The sequence below is a fragment of the Globicephala melas genome, chromosome 11, assembly GCF_963455315.2.
Source record: "Globicephala melas chromosome 11, mGloMel1.2, whole genome shotgun sequence".
Taxonomy (NCBI): domain Eukaryota; kingdom Metazoa; phylum Chordata; class Mammalia; order Artiodactyla; family Delphinidae; genus Globicephala; species Globicephala melas.
The window spans coordinates 36,811,349-36,825,814 of NC_083324.2; the positions used below are offsets into that span (position 1 = coordinate 36,811,349).

At 41.3% G+C, this 14,466-nt stretch overlaps 1 protein-coding gene across 2 annotated transcripts; it reads left to right on the plus strand.

Annotated features, from left to right (window-relative positions):
• Window positions 1-13,733: 13,733 nt before the first annotated feature.
• IQCF6 (IQ motif containing F6) lies at window positions 13,734-14,329 on the plus strand. 2 transcript variants are annotated; one of them, XM_030867337.2, is made up of 2 exons: window positions 13,734-13,805; window positions 13,961-14,329. In XM_030867337.2, the coding sequence occupies exons 1-2, from the start codon at window positions 13,734-13,736 to the stop codon at window positions 14,327-14,329; spliced, it is 441 nt and encodes a 146-aa protein (XP_030723197.2). The 2 variants fall into 2 exon arrangements, with proteins under 2 accessions (XP_030723197.2, XP_060163266.1); XM_060307283.1 differs by having other exon boundaries at window positions 13,734-13,748.
• Window positions 14,330-14,466: the final 137 nt, after the last annotated feature.

Genomic DNA, 14,466 nt, shown 5'->3' on the forward strand with positions numbered 1-14,466 from the left:
TCAAATAATGTGTTGTTCTTTTTTTAAGGCTAAGTGGTCTTCTGTGAAAAATATTAACTTTATTTCTTTAAATTGTCTTCTTAAATCTTCCCTTTAGCTATTGTGTTTCTGCTTGTTGGGTTTAGGGAGGCTTTTTCATGCTGCTGGTTTCCCCTAAAGCTTGATGACTCCTGGTTGCGCACTCATCTTTGTTCTGAGATTCCCTTTAGCCTGTCGATGAATGCTTAGTCCCTGACTCCACAGATTACATGGGCGGTGTGGGATAAACTGTTGGGGTGAGGTGTCAGTGGGTGGTCACCTGGGCAGGAGTCTTCCTGTACAAGAGAGTCACACAGTAGCAGGCCCTGCCTCTCCTTCCCAAGCCAGTCACAGTTCCTCCCTGAAGACAAGCCCTCTCTTGCCAACCGCATGACTCAACTGTAAAGGTGGCTCCTCCTCCTACAGATATATTCTAACTAGTCCCTGTGGTAGCCCACAGACTCTGCTGCCCCCTGCACGAGGTACCTCCTAGCTTGAAGGGACTGCACGGCTCTGCACTTTCGTATGAGACCTTTTTAGAGCTTTGATTCATTTTCTTTCAGTCTTTTCATATCTGCCTCTGTCCTTTAAAGCAGCAGTCCCTAACCTTTTTGGCACCAGGTACCAGTTTCGTGGAAGACAATTTTTCCACAGACGGGGGGGTTGGGGAGGGATGGTTCAGGAGGTAACGCAAGCGATGGGGAGCAGCAGATGAAGCTTCGCTCACTCACCCACTACTGACCTGCTGTGTGGCCCATTTCCTAACAGGCCATGGACCGCTACTGGTCTGCGGCCTGGGGGTCGGGGACCCCTGCTTTAAAGTGTCCATATAATTTCTGTCCACTGAAGATCTCTTCCTATTTTTTTTAAGATACTATTAGAGATTTTTTTTTTTTTTTTTGGCGGTACGCGGGCCTCTCACTGTCGTGGCCTCTCCCGTTGCGGAGCACAGGCTCTGGACGCGCAGGCTCAGCGGCCATGGCTCACAGGCCCAGCCGCTCCACGGCATGTGGGATCCTCCCAGACCGGGGCACGATCCCGTGTCCCCTGCATCGGCAGGCGGACTCTCAACCACTGCGCCACCAGGGAAGCCCCTATTAGAGATTTTTAAAAAATGTATTCCTGGACTTCCCTGGTGGCTCAGTAGTTAAGAATCTACCTGCCAATGCAGGGGACACAGGTTTGAGCTCTGGTCCGGGAAGATCCCACATGCTGCGGAGCAACTAAGCCTGTGAGCCACAACTACTGAGCCCGTGTGCCTAGAGCCCGTTCTCTTACTCTGCAACAAAAGTCACGGCAATGAGAAGCCCGTGCATCGCACCGAAGAGTAGCTCCCGCTTGCTGTAACTAGAGAAAGCCCGGGCACAGCAACAAAAGACCTAAAGCAGCCAAAAAAAAAAAAAAAAAAAGTACTCCTTTTCTGTTATTCCCAGGAATTTGCAGTGGGACAGGAAGATCTGAACCTGTGCTCAAATATTTTAATCCATTTTCTTATGGACATTTTCTGAGTTTTCTTTGTGGTCATGTTTCCTTGAAGTTTGGGGTAAAAATGTTGAAGCAGATTTTAGCCAGTGATGAAGAATTTCCTCTACAGATGGTATGTCTCTATTTTTTTTAAAGTAAAAATGTAAACTTAGTTTCTTCTTGTTCTTCCTTTCTATTTCCTCACTTTCTCTCCTGAACATTTCAGTCTGAAAGTCATTAGGCTGGGCAGTGCAACATAGGTGTACTGGGGGGAGTGGGGAAGAGAATCCCCATGGCACAGAGCAGGACATGGATCCCAAGAGGATGAGGAAGGTGTTGGCATGAAAGGTCTACCCAGCATGGAACCCAGGCAGGGGTAGGAAGAGTCCACACAGGGATCCAAAGTCATGACAGTGATGTGCATCATAACTAGTGGGATGAGGAGGGCATCCTTAGTAGTATATTCAAGTCTGAATTTGAATACAATGAGGAGGATATCCACACAGGGTGGCCTGACATTTTGTGTATTTATTAATGGTATTATTTTCTTTCTTTGCACTAAGGATTTGAAATCTGATGTATATTTTACATTTATAGCACTTCTCAATTAGGACTAGTCATATTTCTAAGCATCAACAGCCAAATGTGGTTACTGGCTACCACATTGAACAGACCAACCTTAGGGAATACAATATGTATCCTTAACTTACCAAAGTATAATATAAATTTAGTACCAGACAATTCAAGGACTTCAGAACATTTTAACTTTGGTTAACTCCCTTTGCAAGTTAAATAATTACTGTTTTGCACACTCCACATTCATTTAGATTTCCCCAATATTCTCTAGTTTCATTTCTGTTGCATCTCTGCCTGCCACCTAGGCTCATTTTCCTTCTGCCTATAGAATATCCTTTAGTATTTATTTTAGTGTTGGTCTGCCGTTGATCAATTTTCTGTTTTTGTCTAAGAAGTTCTGTCTTTCCCTCACTATTGAAGGATGGTTTCAACAGGTAAGTCAGTAGTTATTATTTATTTTCTTTCAATACTTTAATAATATAATTTTACTGTCTTCCATTCCTTCTGCTAAGGAGTCAGCTGTTAGTCTAACTGTTGCTTTTTTTTTTTTTTTCAGTATGCGGGCCTCTCACTGTTGTGACCTCTCCCGCTGTGGAGCACAGGCTCCAGACACGCAGGCTCAGCGGCCATGGCTCACGGGCCTAGCCGCTCCATGGCATGTGGGATCTTCCCAGACCAGGACGCGAACCCGTGTCCCCTGCATCGGCAGGCAGACTCTCAACCACTGCACCACCAGGGAAGCCCAACTGTTGCTCTTTTGAAGTAATCTTGTTCCCTTTCTGAGAGTTTTCTCTTTGTCTTTGGTTTTCACCAGTTTTCCAATTATGTGCCTATGTGTGGTTTTCTTTTTATTTTTTCCTATTGGGCTTCTTGAATCTGTGGTTTTCTATCTTTCCTCATTTTTGGAAAGTTTTCAGCTGTTCTCTCTTCATATGTGGCTTTCACCTCATTCTCTATCCTCGTCTACTAGGATAGGAATCTAATTATATATTTGACTTTTCACTGTATCCCAAGTGTTTCCAATCCTCTCTTTTGTATTTCCATCTTTATGTCCCTCTGTGCCTCACTGTATATATTTTCTCGATTTATTTTTCAGTTAAGTAATTATCTCTTCATCCTTGTACAATCTTCCGTTAAACTTATGCATTGAATTTCTAATTGGTTGTTGTGTTTTTCTGTTCTAAAATTCTGTTTGATAGTTTTAAAATAAGTTTCAGTTTTCTGCTGAATTCTCATTTTGTCTTCTACTTTCATTAACATATTATTTATTTTAAAACTTGTATCTGTACCTTCATTATCTGTCTCCATTGTCTTTTTTTTGTTTGTTTTTAATTTGGCTGCACTGGGTCTTAGTTGTGGCATGCTGGATCTTCATTGCTGCACGTGGGATCTTCAGTTGAGGCATTTGGGATCTTTAGTTGTGGCATTTGGGATCTTCAGTTGTGGCATGTGGGATCTTTTAGCTGCAGCATGTGAGATCTAGTGACCAGGGATCAAACCCAGGCCCACTGCATTGGGAGCATGAAGTCTTAGCCACTGGACCACCAGGGAAGTCTCTGTGAGTCTATTTCTGTTGTCAGCTATTTCTCTTGTTTTCAAGGTGGGTTTTTTTTTTTTTTTTGGTCTTGAGTTTGGCTATTTTTTATTGAGTGATGGATGCTGTACAAGAAGATTCTTCAAAATAAGTTGAAGTCTGAGATGAAGTTCTCTTTCTTCAGAGATGATTTACATTTGCTCTGGTAGGTGACTGGAGCATTAGAAATCCTGGGTTGCCTTAATCTAATTTCAGAGATTGAGATGATGTGAAACTGACCTTCCATCATTGGAAATGCTAGTCTATTTCTAATTCATTTTTCTCTTAGTATTGTAAGCCCTCTTGCCTTCCAACACTCAACATCAGGGATTTACAGGATGCCCTCATTCTTGGCAGTCCTGGTCTCCAAATTCTGTGCCTCCTCACAAAGAAACTCTCAAAAATTCTGCTCAAAATTTCAGCTTGTTGACTTTTCAACTGCCTCTTCACCAGCCCTCGCACCACCTCTACCACTAACCAGGGAGGTGAATAATAAGATGCCAATGTTGAGTTGACCTTTTTAATTCTGTGTCCAGAACACTGGATGCTTGTGACATCAATAATCTAGCTTCTCTCATTTATATAGAACATCCGTCTATCTTCTGCTTCCCTAAAATGTTTCTTCAACTTTCTCAGCTTTAACTCTAGTTACCGTTTACTTTTTTATTGACATAAGAGACACATAAAACTTACCATCTTAACCATTTTTAAATGTACAGTTCAGCGCTATTAAATATGTTCATAACGTTGTACAACTGTCACCATCATTCATCTCCATAACTCTTTTCTTCTTGTAAAACTGAAACTCTGTGCCATTAAACAATAACCACCCATTCCTCCACCTCCAGCTCCAGGCAACCACAATTCTACTTTCTGCCTCTATGATTTTAACTACTCTAAGTACCTTCTATAAGTGGAGTCATTTAGTATTTGTTGTTTTGTGACTGACTTATTTCACTCAGCATAATGTCCTGAAGTTTCATCAATGTTGTGGCACAAATCAGAATTACCTTCCTTTTTAAGGCTAGATAATATTCCATTGTATGTATATACCACATTTTGCTTATCCATTTATCCATCGATGGACACATGGGTGCTTTGATATTTTAGCTATTGTGAATAATGCTATGAACATAGGTGTACAAATATTCTTCAAGACTCTGCTTTCAATTATTTTCAGTATATACCTGGAATGGAATTGCCATATAATAATTCTATCTTTAATTTTTGAGGAACCACCGTGCTGTTTTCCACAGCAGCTATACCATCTTACTTTCCCAGCAACAGCGTACAAGGGTTCCAATTTCTCCATATTCTCATCAACACTTGTTATTTTCTGGTTTTTTTTTTAAAAATAGTATCCAACCTAATGGGTGTGAGGTGGTATCTCATTGTAGTTTTGATTTGAATTTCCCTAATGATCAGTAATGCTGAGCATTTTTATATGTACTTATTGGCCATTTGTATATCTTCTTTGGACAAATGTCTATTCAAGTCCTTTCCTCGTTTTTTGTTTTGTTGTTGTTGTTGTCGTCAAGATTTAGAAGTTTCTCTGTATTCTGGATATTTATTTCTTATCAGATATATTATTTCAAATATTTTGTCCCATTCTGTGGATTGCCTTTCTGCTCTGTCAACAGTGTCTTTTTTTTTTTTTTTGCAGTACGCGGGCCTCCCACTGCTGTGGCCTCTCCTGTTGCGGAGCACAGGCTCCGGATGCACAGGCTCAGCGGCCATGGCTCACGGGTCTAGCCGCTCTGCGGTATGTGGGATCTTCCCGGACCGGGGCACGAACCCGCGTCCCCTGCATCGGCAGGCGGACTCCCAACCACTGCGCCACCAGGGAAGCCCAACAGTGTCTTTTGATGCATAAAATTTTTTTAATTTCATGTAGTCCAATTTGTCTATTTTTTCTTTTGTTGCCTGTGCCTTCGATGTCATATCCAAGAAATCATTGTGAAATCCAATGCTGTACAATTTTTGCCCTATGTTTTCCTCTAAGAGTTTTAGGTCTTTGATCCACTTTGAATTTATTTTTTATATGGTGTTGGATATGGGTCCAATTTCATACTTATGCATGTAGATATCCAGTTTTCCCCATACCAATTGTTGAAAACACTGTCCTTTCCCCCACTGAATGTTTTTGGCATCCTTGTAAAAAATAACTTGAACAGAGCCCATGTCTGGGCTCTCTTTTCTATTCCATTGGTCTCTATGTCTGTCTTTATGCCAGTACCACACTGTTTTGATTACTGTAACGTTGCAATAAGTTTTGAAATTATGAAGTGTGAGTCCTTCAGCTTTATTCTTCTTTTTCAAGATTGTTTTGGCTATTCAGAGTTTCTAGAGATTCCATATGAATTTTAGGAAATTTCTATTTCTGCAAAAAACGTCATCAGGATTTTGATAGGGACTGCACTGAATCTATAGATTACTTTGGGTAGTATTGACATCTTTACAATGTTAAGTCTTTCAATCCATTAACAAGGGATATATTTCTATATTTTTATGTTTTCTTTAATTATTTTCAGCAATGTTTTGTAGTTTTCATTGTACAAGTCTTTCACTTTCTTGGCTAAGTTTGTTCCTAAGTATTTTATTGTTTTTGATGCTATTGTAAATACATTTGGGGGGATAATTTTCTTTTAGCATTGTTCATTGTTAGCAACTGATTTTTGTCTTCAATTTTTTTTTTTTTTTTTTGCTGTACGCGGACCTCTCACTGTTGTGGCCTCTCCCGTTGTGGAGCATAGGCTCCAGACATGCAGGCTCAGCGGCCATGGCTCACAGGCCCAGCCTCTCTGCAGCATGTGGGATCTTCCCGGACCGGGACACGAACCCGTGTCCCTTGCATCGGCAGGCGGACTCTCAACCACTGCGCCACCAGGGAAGCCCTGTCTTCAATTTTGTATCCTGTTACCTTGCTGAATTCATTTATTAGTTATAACAGTATTTTAGTGGAACCAAAACTCTGGTGCTGATATTTTTCCTCCCTCTAGAGGGAGCTCCTCATCAGCCAAAATACAACGCCTTGGAAAAGGCTTTTAAAATACCTGTTTTGAAACGTTTTCTTCTTCATGTGATTTGGTTGCAAAAAGGAAAGTAGTTCACTCATAAAAATTCTCACAGTTTTAACACTTAAAACTTTGGAAATAGAATTTCCTCACCTACTTGTCACTTACTTATACTCCCCTCCCCCCACCAAACTGTATTGGTTTTGGATCTATTTGTTAAAAATATTAAAATGCAACACCTTCTGATTTGTTTGTAGAATAGCTGTTTGTCATTAGGAAATATAGACACTTTAAAGCTAATAAAACCTTTGCATGATTGCTGGATACAGCTGGAAAGTGTATTGAATTAGGAGGCAGAAACAAGAATGCTAACTTCCCTCCAAGCATCAGGGCTTTATGATAGTCTTTTCCAGTTTCAGCAGCCATTAAAATCAACATCAGAGGGAAGTGAGCTTAAATTCCAGACCAGCATATCACTGTAGGACGAAAGGTTAAACCAGGACTTTGCCCAAATAAGAAGAAAAACCAATCACCTGGCAAAGGACATGAACAGACAGTTCATAGAAAAAGAAACAGTGGGGCGGGAGCAGGGGGGTGGGGTGGGGTGCAGATTCTGAACATATGCAAAGATGCTCAACTCACACATAAAAAAGAAATAAAAAGTTGATTGCTGATGACAGGTTCTCCAGGTTGGTAAGGGTGAAGAGAAACTATTATATATTGTTGGTTAGAATGTAAACTGGCAAAACCTCTCTTTGAGTAACAATTTAACAAAATCCATCAAAACAAAAAATGCACAGACCCCTTGATCCAGCAATTCTACTCTGGGAAGTTTTTTCTACAGAAATACTTCCAAAAGTTAGCATCCACTTGACATCAAAAATCAGATTAGGTCAGCACAGGAAGAGAAAACTATAGGTCAATCTGACTGATGAACCCACATGGCAAATATTAAAAAACTGAATCCAGTGATGATTTCAAATAATACTTAAATGAGTAGAATTTATCTCATGAATGCAAGTGTATTGATCATTGTTCTTTTTTAAAAAAAATTTATTTATTTATTTTTGGCTGCATTGGGTCTTCGCTGCTGCGCACGAGCCCTCTCTAGTTGCCACGAGTGGGGGCCACTCTTTGCCACAGTGCGTGGGCTTCTCATTGCGGTGGCTTCTCTTGTTGCGGAGCACAGGCTCTAGGCACGAGGGCTTCAGTAGTTATGGCTTGCAGGCTCCAGAGGGCAGGCTCAGCAGTTGTGGCACAGGGACTTAGTTGCTCTGCAGAATGTGGGATCCTCCCAGACCAGGGCTCGAATCCATGTCTCCTGCATTGGCAGGTGGACTCTTAGCCACTGCGCCACCAAGGCAGCCCGATCACTGTCTTAACTACAAACAACACAAGCTGTTTCATATTCATTTAAGCAGAAAATAAAAGTACTGAAACAATACTTATTAGCTCACCAGATTTTAAGGAAGCCTGAAGAGTAGGCTCAGAAACAGAGCAAAGAAAAGCTACATATCTAGAACCACAGAAAACACCTCACCCTAGAACCAGCCTGATGAAGATTCCACCATGGGCACAAAGGATGCTCTCTTGATTTTCTGGATCCCAAGCCACAAGTTGAAAATCCCTAGTGGGTACATTTGACTGGCCAAACCTGTCACATGTCTGCCCAGCAGCTAGGGAAGCTGGGAAAGCAAGAAATTGGCATTTACAGCTCTATAATTAGAAGCAAGGGGCTCAGGTGCCAGGTAGTCTTAAATATGGCCAAGGCCCACCACTGTGAGGATATTTCCACAGTAAAAAAATCTATTGATGTAATTTACAATATTAACAGATATAAGAGGAAAACCATGTAATCCTCTCTACAGCTGCAAAAAGAAAAACATTTAATAAAATTCTTCATTTAAAAAAAAAAATAGGGACTTCCCTGGTGGTCCAGTGGCTAAGACTCTGCGCTCCCAATGCATGCGGCCTGGGTTCAATCCCTGGTCGGGGAACTAGATCCTGCATGCATGCCGCAACTAAGAAGTCTGCATGCTGCAACTAAAAGATCCTGCATGCCACAACAAAGATCCCTCATGCTGCATCTAAGACTCGGTGCAGTCAAAATAAATAAATAAATATTTAAAAAAAATCATTTGTAATTCTATACAATAGCAATGGAGATTTTAAAAATGAAATTAAGAAAACAATTCTATAATAGCATCAAAAAGAATTACTTAGGGAAAAAATTAACCAAGCAGGTGCAAGACTTGGACACTTAAAACTATAAAACACTGTTGAAATAAATTAAAGGAGACCTAAATATATGGAAAGATATTTTGTGTTCATGGGTCAGAAGACTTAATACTCCCCCAGTTGACCTACAGATTCAATGCAACCCTATTAAAATTCCCACTGCCTCCCCCATTTTTTTCAGAAATGGACAAGCTAATCTTGACGTTCATATGGAATTGCAAGGGTCCCAGAATAAAACAGTCTTGAAAAAGATAAAGTTGGAGGATAGATATATAAATCAATGGATGAGAAACCAGAAGTAAACCTATAGATCTATGTTCAATTCATTTCAACAAGGGTACCAAGACAACGGAAAGAATAATCTCTTCAACAAATGGTGCTGGGACAACTGGAAAAGCCCATGCAAAAGAATGAAGGTGAACTCTTAGTTACCTCACAACATATACAAATATTAACACATAATCGACTGAAGTCCTAAGTGTAAGAGATAAAACTAAAAAACTCTTAGAATAAAAAACACAGTGGGGACTTCCCTGGTGGCACAGTGGTTGAGAGTCCGCCTGCCGATGCAGGGGACGCGGGTTCGTGCCCTGGTCCAGGAAGATCCCACATGCCGTCGAGCAAAAAAAAAAAAAAACCACAGGGGTAAATCTTTATAACCTTGGATTTAGCAATGGATTCTTTGCTATGACACCAAAGCACAAGCAACAAAAGAAAAATAGCTAAATTGGACTTCATCAAAATTTAAAACTTTTGTGCATAAAAGAACATTACAAAGAAAGTGAAAAGACAACCAGAAGAATGGGAGAAAATATTTTCAAATCATATATCTGGTAAGGATATGGTGTCCAGAATATATAAAAGACTCACAATTCAACAACAAAAAAGACAAGTAAGCCAATTAAAAATAAGCCAATTAAAAAGTGGAAAATGGTTTGAATAGACATTTCTCCAAAGAAACATATATAAATGCCCAAGCAGCACATGAAAAGATGTTCAACATCATTAGTCTTAGAGAAATGCAAATCAGAACAATGAAACACCACTTCACACTAGCATGGCTATAATAAAAAATAAATGGAAAACAACAAGTGGAGATGTGGAGATTGGTAGGAATGTAAAATGGTATAGCTACTGTGGAAAACAGTTTGGTGGTTCCTCAAAAGTTAAACAGAGAATTATCAGGTGACCCAGCAATTCCACTCCTAGGTATATACCTAAAAGAATTGAAAACAGGTGTTCAAACAAATACCTGTACACAAATGCTCACAACAGTACTGTTCACAATCACCAAAGAGTGAAAACAATTCAAATATTTGTCAATTTACAAATATATAAACAAAATGTATCTATACAATGGAATATTATTTAGCCATAAAAAAGAATGAAGTTACTGATATATTCTACAACATGGATGAACCTTGAAAACATGCTAAGTGAAAGAAGCCAGACACAAAAGGCCATATAATATATGATTCTATTTATACAAAATGTCCAGGATAGGCAAATCCATAGAGACTAAAAGCAGACTAGTGGCTGCCAGGGTGTGGGGCAAGGGAAAGAAAATGGCAAATGACTACTTAATGGGTACAGGGTTTCTTTTGGGGATGATGAAATTAGAACTAAAATTAGATGAAATTAGAAACTGGACTTAGATAGTAGTGATGGTAGTACAACATTGTGAATGCGCTAAAAGCAACCGAATTGTATACTTTAAAATAGTTAAAATGGTTAATTTTACATTATATGATTTTTACCTCAATTAATTTAACAAGATACACAGAAACATACACGGTTTTCTATTTCTTTAGGTACATGGATGTTCTGTGTCCATAAATGCATAGCTAATTGTCCAGGATACCCTCCAAGCTGGGAACAGTAATAATGTAAGGCAGAAAACACTGATTGCCAAGCAAAATTTATTTTGAAATGTATGAATTAAAAATAAATTATATAAACTATAATGGAAAAGACTCTAGAAAGAATATATATATGGATAAAACTGAATCGATTTGCTATACACCAAAAACTAACACAACATGGTAAATCAACTATACTTCAATAAAAAAATAAATAATTTTAAATAAAAAATTTAAGTCTGTGCATGGCATAAGGTCTGAAAGAATAGCTCTGGGGGTAAATTTTAAGGGAAATCCCCTTTCCACCTTTTATGTCTCTGCATTTTTTGAAATTTTAGAAACAGACATACTATATTTATAATCAGGGGAAAAAATTAAGCAAGAAAAAGAGAAGCAGAAGCTGGAGAGGGGAGCAGTGAGGAAACAAGAGACCAAGGAGTGTTGTCTGTGAATGCTTAGTAGGATTCAGGGAATGCATCTTCCCCTTTGGCCCCATATGCTGCCACTTTGTGAATAACTACAAAAGCGTGAACATAAAAGGGGCTGGCAGGTTTTTCCAGGGACTTTTAGAAGGAGACAAAGCCAGGATATTCTGACAACAAACAGCCAGGCCAGAGTGGGGCAGGGGAGAGATCCACAAGGAACAGTGGGATCTAGTGTTCTGACCATGGCAACCCAGCCTGGATGGACTGAGCCTCAGAGTGCTGGCCACAACCACAGCCCCCTTCTAAGTGATTCCTTCTTCGGAATCCAGCAGATTGGGCTGGAAGTAGACACCTGACACCAGGACCAAAGGTTCAATGCAGTGATAGAGGCCTTTGAGATGGCTGATACCAGCACTCCGCTCACCCAGACTGCAGACGTTAAAGGAAGCAACAGGGTCCACTCTTGAGGACTTTTAATGTGATGCAAAGAGGTTGCTTGCTTGACAATAGCGCCAGAACCTGTAAGACATGCCAATGGACAGTACCATGGCAACTAGTATGAGTCATGGTAAGAGGGCTCAAATACACATAAACAGGAGCCACAGCGCATGGCCCCACGAGCAGTGGGCACCCAGCAAATCCTCATGCAGAAAAATGAGCAATACCATGCATGCTAAAGGCAGAGCCAGAATGGCCTCCCCAATTCCAAAGGACTCACAGCATCTCTGCATCACCTGCGTCTGCAGTTCCAGTCCTAACTCTGAATCCTAGAAACACAGCTCTCTGTGAGCTCCCATGGGCCCTTGACACACAGTTGCATTCTTATAGCACAGCAGGGCAGACCTAGGTTTTGTGGGAACTGAAGCTTATATAATTTGGAAGGCCTACTTTAAGAAAAAGAATACAAAATTAAAGACTTAAAATTAGGCAAGTGAATATTTAGGTCAAGTAAAGAAATCACATCAAATTACACATTTTAGGGCTGCCCTGGTGGCGCAGTGGTTGAGAGTCCGCCTGCCGATGCAGGGGACACGGGTTCGTGCCCCGGTCCGGGAAGATCCCACATGCCGCGGAGTGGCTGTGCCCGTGAGCCATGGCCACTGAGCCTGCGCGTCCGGAGCCTGTGCTCCGCAACGGGAGAGGCCACAACAGTGAGAGGCCCGTGTACCGCAAAAAAAAAAATTACACATTTTAAAAAGTTGGCAAACATAACAAACATTGTTATGTTTGTTATGTCACAAACATAACAATGTATGTATTACTTAAGTGTCCTACCTCTATAATATTTTTCCTACATTTTTTGCTGCATAACCTTTGATTACTTCTTCATATGATGATTTTACAATATGATTTTCTATAGAAACTTGTTTATTATTGACATTTGAGATGCATAAAATGTGATTTCTTGTGCCAACATATGCACCATTCACAGCTGTTCTGGTTGGTTCCCTATAATCGCTGGAATTCTGATAAATTCTACTTCACAAAATTTATACCAAAAAAAGAAAAAAAAGCTTAGAATGTTTATAACTGTGTCACTGCATTATCAAACATATTCCTGACAAAGACAAAACTTCAATTTTAATCAGGCATCAATGAGAACAGAATCTACCTCTTACAGTTTAACATGCCTGATAAAAGGAAGAATTTTCTACAGACCGGTTTTTGTCTCCATACTTTTCAAATCTTGCTTTTCCTCCCCTGTACATATACTTCTGCTGCCGGGCACTGTAGGGAGTATCCATATCACCACAGCAGCACTTCTGTCCCAATATCCTCATACCATGATACAGGTGAATGGATGACATAACTGGAAGGAGAACTCCTCCTGGAAGCCATTGCTAGCAGAATGGCTAGCAAGAATTTACCTATTCCCAGGGGTGACTGTGAACCACATAAACCTATCACATTAACCCAAACTAAGTATATCCCAACTCAGCTTCCCCTTAGTCACATTCCAAAAGAAACTGCAGCCATTCCATGGCACCCAACAAGAAAAGGGTGACAGAGGGGGTCAGAGAGGTGGAGACAGAGGCCCTCTCCAATTGCAGCTAAAATATCTTGCTTTCACAAACTTAACAAAAAACATACTAGTCCGTGAACACACTGCTTGGATCCCTCCCAAAGGCTCTGACACTTAAGCTTCCATAAATCCACACTGGTGATGAGTAGTCCTAAGTAAAATCCCTTACTTGAAGGAAAGCTGCATGAATCTCTCTCTTCACTGCCACCAGCAGGAACAGACATAAGTAACTGGAAGGTGTATAAAGAGCACGACTTAAGACACCAGTTAAGTCTGAGAAATAAACTGAAAGCAAGAGATAATGGCAGGCCCCCCAAAATGATGGGAATCAATAAATAAGGTGACCGGTCAATTCCTAAGGAAATACAAACAAAAGAAGAGGAGAAAGAAATGTGGGCGAAATGTGGATGGACAGGACCTGATGAGGGGAGCCTTGTGTGCAGGTGGGTGGAGTCTAGTGATGGGGGTGCCTAACAGTTGAGGGCGGGGCTAAAGACTAGGGTGGCCTAACTGATAGATGAGTGGAGCCTAAAGACCAGGGCCATGGGCACACAAAATGTGAGTGAGGCCCATATAGAAGGGATCTGCCCAGCAGGTAATGAGCAGTGTCTAAAGGTGAGTAGGAGTTTGGAAATAAGATGGATAGGGCCCAGAGATGAGAGGCCAGGGCTACCTGGGCCAGGCCCCCTTTCCTCCCAGCACCAGAGGTGGGTCTAGAAGTGGGAGGGTACCCCACTGAGCATCTCCATGTTCTTCCTTCCCCCAATCAGTTAGAGAAGGCAGCCATAAAGATTCAGTCATGGTGGCGTGGCAACATGGTACGCTGGACGTTACTGCATGCAGCACTCAGGGCCTGGGTCATCCAGTGCTGGTGGAGGTCGATGCAGGCCAAGATGCTGGAGCAAAGACGGCGCCTGGCACTAAGACTCTACACCTGCCAGGAGTGGGCAGTGGTGAAGGTGCAGGCACAGGTTCGAATGTGGCAAGCCCGCAGATGGTTTCTCCAGGTGTACCAAGCGGCCTGCATCATCCAGTCTCACTGGCGCTGGCATGCCAGCCAAACCCGAGGCCTGATCCAGGGCCGCTATGAGGTTAGAGCCAGCCAGCTGGAGCTCGACATTGAAATCCTCATGACCTAGGGTGCTGGCAGAGCCAAGGAGACTGGATCTCTCTTCCAATAAAGACATTTACTGACCATGGTCTTGCCCTCTGGAAATTAGACCCATAGATGAGGGATCGGCCCTTTACCTTCCTGCCTTCCACCCAAAGAAAAGAT